This window comes from Pundamilia nyererei, unplaced genomic scaffold, assembly GCF_000239375.1.
Source record: "Pundamilia nyererei isolate P.nyererei 1_Seehausen unplaced genomic scaffold, PunNye1.0 scaffold00043, whole genome shotgun sequence".
In the NCBI taxonomy this organism is placed as follows: domain Eukaryota; kingdom Metazoa; phylum Chordata; class Actinopteri; order Cichliformes; family Cichlidae; genus Pundamilia; species Pundamilia nyererei.
Window position 1 is genome coordinate 3,015,296 of NW_005187444.1, and position 7,179 is coordinate 3,022,474.

At 39.6% G+C, this 7,179-nt stretch overlaps 1 protein-coding gene across 1 annotated transcript in view; it reads right to left on the reverse strand.

Annotated features, from left to right (window-relative positions):
* Nucleotides 1-3,786: 3,786 nt before the first annotated feature.
* borcs5 (BLOC-1 related complex subunit 5) overlaps nucleotides 3,787-7,179 on the reverse strand; it is a 5,797-nt gene continuing 2,404 nt past the window's right edge. The window contains exons 3-4 of the mRNA XM_005731531.2: nucleotides 6,538-6,695; nucleotides 3,787-5,668 (exon numbers count right to left, since the gene is read on the reverse strand). Coding sequence (XP_005731588.1) covers nucleotides 5,435-5,668; nucleotides 6,538-6,695 — 392 coding nt within the window. The 3' untranslated portion in view covers nucleotides 3,787-5,434. The remainder of the gene's footprint in view (nucleotides 5,669-6,537; nucleotides 6,696-7,179) is intronic.

Genomic DNA, 7,179 nt, shown 5'->3' on the forward strand with positions numbered 1-7,179 from the left:
GGAAAACTTCTGGCAGGTCCTCGTGGAGGTGCAGGCATCTGCTGGGACCTGTTGGTGGGTGGAGAAGAAATGCTCTGCTAGGTCCCAGACCCAAGTATGTCAAACAAATATATTGTTTTTTAGTTATCAAATAATCAGTCAATTTTTAACTGTTCAAAATAATAGACAGACAAAATTGTTCCTATTAGTTGCACAGTTACTGTTTTCAGTCTCAGCTGATCAGCTCAGTATTATTTTATTTCTTTGGATAGGAATTACGAGGGGAAAATGCATGTCTTAGATTCCAAGGAAGCTTCTGTACTTTTACTTCATGTCTTGTGCAACCAACATCAAAATGGCACATTCAGTTTCCAGTCACAGAAAACAATCTTCACTCTGGACTAAAAAAGTTATTTTATTATTTACTTTTTGGAAAATAAATTAATTTATAGTTCTGGTCATTTTGATTTTGATTTTTTTTTGTCATTTTCTGGGGTTTAATCACAATCAGAAGTTGGAAGCAGATATGAAAGATAAATAAAATGACTTCTGTCATTCACATAATTATCTGAACTCTGTGAATTATTTTCTTCTTTAAATGAGCACAGAGACATAAAACATAACAATTATCTGGCAAATTTCCACTCTTATTGCAGAAAAACAACCAGTGCCGGTTCGTATTTTTGACCTGAGAGATGATGGGGATAAGAGGCCTGGACTTATTTTTATGTTTCTAATTTTAAGTGGGTAAAACAGGAAGGAAAAAGGCAGCAAACCAGCCTTTGATTTATATTCAAATGAGAAGTATACAGAGGAAATTGGATTTCTCTTTCATTTCAGAGAATGAATTTCCTGGTGGCAGATCGTATTGTATCATCTTGTGGCGTTAATATCCAGCTCTGAGCGTCGGTAGCTGCTCTTCATTACAAAGACTTGGAGGAACTTTTACACCTCCTTGCTGCATAAATGCAATGACAATTTCCATTTCTGTTCCAATGTTCAAACAATACCCCCACGGCCATTTAAGACATTTTTTAACCCATTTGAATTTACACATGAAAGGCGATAACATATCAAAGGAGTTCTACTTTAAATTCAAACAGAAAAGTTGTCTCTGCCTTATGTACCATATGTCAACGAACTGCGCTAATTCTGCACCTCAAAGCAATTCAGCCAGAGGAGGATCCTTTTGTAGGTGTAATTGAGTTTGGGGTGTTTATACGCTGATGAAAAATTCAACAACATACACAAGAACTCTAATCAGACCACACTGGCTCAAGGGGGGAAGAAAAAAAAACCCGACCACCAGCCACTCGCCATTAGCAGCGAGCTTTTTCTGAGGCAACATCCTTTAATCACTGATTCTGATTTAGTCTTTAAGTTTGGTCCGTATGTGGTGTAAACCCCAGTGGGAATCACCAGGCTTCCAGGCTTCTGTGATGTTGCTCATCCAAGCACACACGAAGGAAGCTGCAAGTTGATACCACAGCACCCTATGTAACTCTGAGGACCAGCCAAGGGCGCCAACAGATTTGTTCCTTTCTATTTTTCATGCTTTAGTAGTAGAAATACATATTAAAATTTAGTACAATACATGCACAGTCAATACAAAATACAGTAAGCTGACAGCCATATCAAAACACAGGAACAGTGTCAGGAAATTGTTCTTAGTATGCTCTTCAACTACTGTCAGACATGTGCTAAAGAGAACCTGTTATTCTCATTTCAAAGTCTTTATTTTTATTCTTGGACTCTACCAGAGTAGTTTGTCGTAATTTAAAGTTTGTAATAATCCCTGTTTATCTTATTATTCAACCTTGATTTTCACTATCAGAAAAAAAGCAGTTTGAGTTACTCTGATCTTTCTTTAGATTGGCTGCAGCTCATAAACAGAAGCCTGGTTCTGCCTGCGGTTTCTTCCTGATAAAAGGGATATTTTTCACTTTCCACTGTCACCAAAGTGCTAATACTGAGTCTTATGATTGATGGAGTTTTGGCTGTTTTCTCTTTATTTAGGATCTTCATCTTCACCTTGAGGCAACTGTTGTTGCAATTTGGCGCTATATAAATAAAACTGATTTGAACTGAATTCCTGCTTCCATCTTTCCGCTGTGGTACCCTTGGGCAAGATGCTCTCTAATGCACCCATCTGTGTTCGACTGTTAGAGAATCAGTGTTTTTACCATACAGGTCTGGCAGTGGGGAAAACTGTTTGGGGCAGCCTGTAGTCTAAGGCTCACGGAGTTTCCTTGCAAATATTTTTATGTCATTATTTGGGATTGAATGTGGGCACTGCCACTGTAACAGTGTACATTCTGTCCACTCACCAGCCACTTTATTGGGTATACCTTGCAAGTATCTGGTTGGATCCTCTTTTGCCTTCAGACCTGACTTAATTCTGTGCGGCACAGATCCAACAAGATGCTGGAAACATTCCTCAGAGATTTCGATCTATGTTAACATGACAGCACACAGATTTGTGGCTGCACATCAACGATGTGAATCGCCCGTTCCACCACATCCCAAAGGTGCTCTGTGGGATTGAGATCTGTTGACTGTGGACATCCTTTGCATACAGTAAGGTCATTATTATGTCTAAGAAACCAGTTTGAGATTAACTGAGTTTTGTGGCATTGGACATGGTCAGCAACAATACTCATGTAGGCCGTGACGTTTCATTGATGCTCAGTTGGTGGCCAAAGAGAGCCAAGAAATCACCACCACATTTATGCACATTTCTGACCCTACCATCCAAATGTTGCAGCAGAAATCAAGACTCATTAAATTAAACCAGACTGAAGAAGTCACTTGGGTGAGTGACGAAACGTTTCTCCCACTGAAAACGTTACGTCCAGATGAACAGAATCAACTTTTGGAAACCAGGCAATGTATTTCTAGTCTTCTATTTTTGTGAGACTGTGTGAAAAGTAGCCTCAGTTTCCTGTTCTTAGCTAACAGGAGTGGCACACAGTGTGGTCTTCTGCTGTTGTAGCCCATCTGCATACCTCAGTTGTAACAAGTGGCTATGTGAGTTACTTTTGCCTTCTCATAAGCTCGAAGCAGTCAGGCCAATCTCTTTTCATTTCTGACATTAATGCATTTTCACCCAGGTAAAATGCGTGAGCTTAGAGCCTAAATTACCAGACTTTTGCCCATTTTCCTAGAAATGTTTTCTCTTCCTCAGAGAAATATAAACAGGAAATGGGTACACTCGCCCACTAGCTTTGGTCCAGCTCAAAATTGAAACAGCACTAATCAAAAATCTCCAAAGCAGCAGGTTACTGGAAGCTGTTATTGTTTCTGAGATTTTTTTATACAATAAAGAAGATTAAAAGTCAGATATTAAAACACAGGAAAGAAGTAGCATCCATTAAAGCTGGTCGATTGAGCATTTATGCCACAGGCTCTGTTAGTGATTGGTGTAACATATGTTTTGTTTTTTATTATTATTATTATTGAAGTTCCTGCCTTCACAACACTTAATTCATTATTTTGCCTAATGCTTTCCTGCCCATGCAGGATTAGGATTATCATTGATTAAATGTAAAAAATTAAATTAAAGTTGTGAAAAACAGACAGAGTCCAAAGTGGTGTCTTTAAGTGCTTAATGTAATTTATCAGCAGTCTTCAGTACAGTCGATTTACTATCAGACACAACAAACTTCGAAATTATTAAGACAATTTCACATTCCCTTTTAAAAAGTGATTAACAGATTCAAGTAATGCTATCGCTCTAAAGCACTACAAATGTTGATCAGGGTAAATAAAACACTAGGGCTGCACAGTGAGGGCAGCTAAGCTTTAATCTTAACTTGAGGTTTTCATTGCTGTTAGACATGAGCATCCATCACTGTTAAAAAGGATATGACATAAATCAGTGTGTTATAAACTCTGTTCTAACCACAAATGAAGCTCTGACACAAGGAATGAAAAATAAAAACAGGTGGCCTCGCAGGAGAAAGCTGTTTTATTTATTTTTACAGTGACAGTGAGCATGTACAAGCTAACAATCATTCACTCTCAAGTCCTAACATCCACACTCAAACAGCTGTTTATGGGCAATGAGACACTCAGCCAGTGAAATGTGTTATACATGCACCACCTAGTGGACCAACATGTCCTCACTACAGCTGCTGCAAAGTGTTCAGGGCCACCTTAAAGCCAATTTCTAAATTAGTTTTACTGGCATTTACACACACACAAAGGTCAGTGATGCATCAAGAAGAGAAAAAGTGTCTATTTTCTACCTAAAAGAAAATAGATTGTTGAGAGCATGTTACACGGGCACGTCTTCTTGACAGCTTTTTTCTCTGCTTTCTCTTCTTAAAAAGAATAGAGGCAGTGAACATGAAACCACATAAAATCCCAAATCCATCCCCTGTAAGGGTAGCAAACATGGCAACTACTCAGTAGATGAAGCCATCAAGTTAACCTGATCAATTTCCCCAAAGAGATCAAAATATAGCAAACTGTTATTACATTTCTGCTTATTAACAGGTCAGCATGTAAACCTTTGGTGTGCAGACCAACAGTCAAAGTTAATGCTGACATTTGGTGCAGTGATCTGAAAGCCTTTTTTGTAACAGAAGTCAGAATCCAAATGTTTTGTGTCCACCTCAATTTACGTGTTTTTATCCTTCCTTACGAAACCTGAGCTATCAGCGTCTATATACAGTCCAAACTTTCTATTTTTCACATATTTTGATTGTGAACAGGCTTGTCACAGCTGCTCAAGCAAAAGCATCCATTTAAAGTCTCCCTTCCCACAAAAACCCAAGTACACAAGAGTTCTGATTTTACTTCCACTGCACAATTTCAATGCTCATTATGCAATAATACTTCTTTTTGCTCTTTATATCCCAAAATGAAATTTTAACATTGCAAAGAATGCACACAAGCACTTCCGGGATGGGATATGATGACAAAGTAACTCAAACATCATGATTACAAACACACATTTGTAACGATCCAAAACTAACGCATCACAAATTATGGAGCAGGTGGCAAGTGTTAGGAGGCTGTCCACAAACCTCCAGATCAGCAGCTTTAGATGTTTTTATGTTGCTCACATTCATATCAGAATCTTTAAAACATGCAAAACATCTCAACAACTCCCAGCTTGATTCCCTTGGGTCACGTGTCACGTGTACCTATGAATGCACCCAGAAGGTTATTGATCAGGATAGCTTGCAGGTGTGAAAATGTATTTGCTGATCTATTGATTACTGGCATGTGTGTTCAGCAAACCCGGCTGCAATAAATAAAAGAATACACATAATTGTTTGTGACTTGGAGAACGAACCCAAGCAGCTGCAATCGCACACAGCCAAGCTGCAGGCCTCTTTAAATGTTACAAGTCTTAGATTCTCTCCAGCTGGACAGAGCTGCTGTTCCTCCTGGATGGAGAGTTGCACGGAGACTCAGGTAGGAAGCAGCTGTGTTTATTTTCAAGAGTCTACTTGGTGGCAGATTCCCCATCAGGCCTCATGCTGAAGGGCTCCAGGCGTTCACTCTCAGGCAGCATGTTGTTGAGGCGCTCCATCAGCGGCACCGTCTGGTCGATTCCCATCTGGATGCGTCTCAGGATCATGGACATCTCGTTGACCTTCTGGATCTGCTCGGCGTACTTGGCATACCGTTTCTGGCGTTCCTGCATTATACTGAACAAGGTTTCCACCGACATGTCCATCTGCAGAAAAACAGAGTAAACAGAGGTGAAAAAAACCAAAATGTCCTTTTAATTTGATTATTTATTTATATTCTTTTCATTTTTCTTCTACGATATGTAACAATTTTAGATTGATAAGGAGGCCCAATTTTATTTTAATGCAAAGACTTGTACATGTTTATTGTTTTTGTGAGCAGCTGTGTGCTTGCACTGAATTGTGGTTCAGCATTACTGTTTATCTATTCATTAAGAACATTCCACTGTGTCTTTAGTTAAAGGAGGTAATAAAGAAAGCACAGAGGCTCCTTTCCCGAGTATTTAGGGAATCTGTCCAGCTCTTAATACAGCTGCCCTGTGGACATTTGAGTCACTTCTCTCAGTTAGGAAACTTTCTAAGTAAAACAGACCATTCCCACCCACAACTGAGTTAATGGAGATTATATGGCTATAGGTCAAATCTGCAGAATGGCCTCATTCTCCTCACCTGGTCTTCTCCCTGACCTTTTCTTAGTGCTTTCTGTTTTACACCCTCCACACCTACCATTTAGCAAGTGCACACCCTGCAGACTTGTTCCATCTAACTGTATATTGTATATTTAATTGGGATATTTTGAGTTTATTTAAACATGTTTGTGGTCTTTGTGAGTGGCTCCATAGTGTAGTGGTTTACACATGCACCCAACAAGCAAGAGATAAACGGCTCAGTCCTGGGAGGAGACGGAAATCCCTTTGGTGCTGCGTCACAAAGAGCATCTGGAGTAAAAATCTGCCCTTGTAGAGAGAGCAGCCAGCCTGTGACAACAGCCAGCAGTGCTTATGGTACTGGTACAAAATATGTTTACATCCCATGTAGTTAATATAGTTATTTAAGGACTTAAAAACAGTCTTACCTCTTTGATCCTCTTTACAAGAGCATTCTGGTCGAAAGCCACAGCCTCAGCACACTGGTGTAGGTGGTCCTGGTACCGGATGCAGAGCTGCAGAACCTGAGCGGTGTCCAACCTTTCAAGACACACACTGCTGGGTGACGTCTGGCCGCTCAGCACTCCTGTGGAGAGAAAAGCCAAAAAATGACTTACTTGAACATGCAGGAACACGGTGACACTTGACAACAGTGTAACACTTGGTAATTACAGTAATTAGCAATGCACAGGATGTGACAGAGCTTTGCAGGCTGCTATTTCAGGAGTGTGCCTACACAGGAACTTTGGTTCATTATCAGCCTTCTAACACAGTGCTAATAGGTTGCAGCGGCATTCAGCTCCACTACACAGAATTTTAAAATGAACTGATTGGAATCAAGATGAAAACTCAGCACATGTGAAAACTGAAAAGAAGGATGCCAGACAAAACATCTGAAGAGAATAATGAAGGCGTACCTCAGGTGATCACAGAAATCCAAACACTGTTACACTGCCTTTACAGCTAATGTTGCAGTGCGAAGTTATTTAGTTTTCTATTTTTCAATCAAGCAAAAAATAAATAACTAAATAAAAACTGTGGTCACTATGCAGTCTATGTATTTCAGCTAA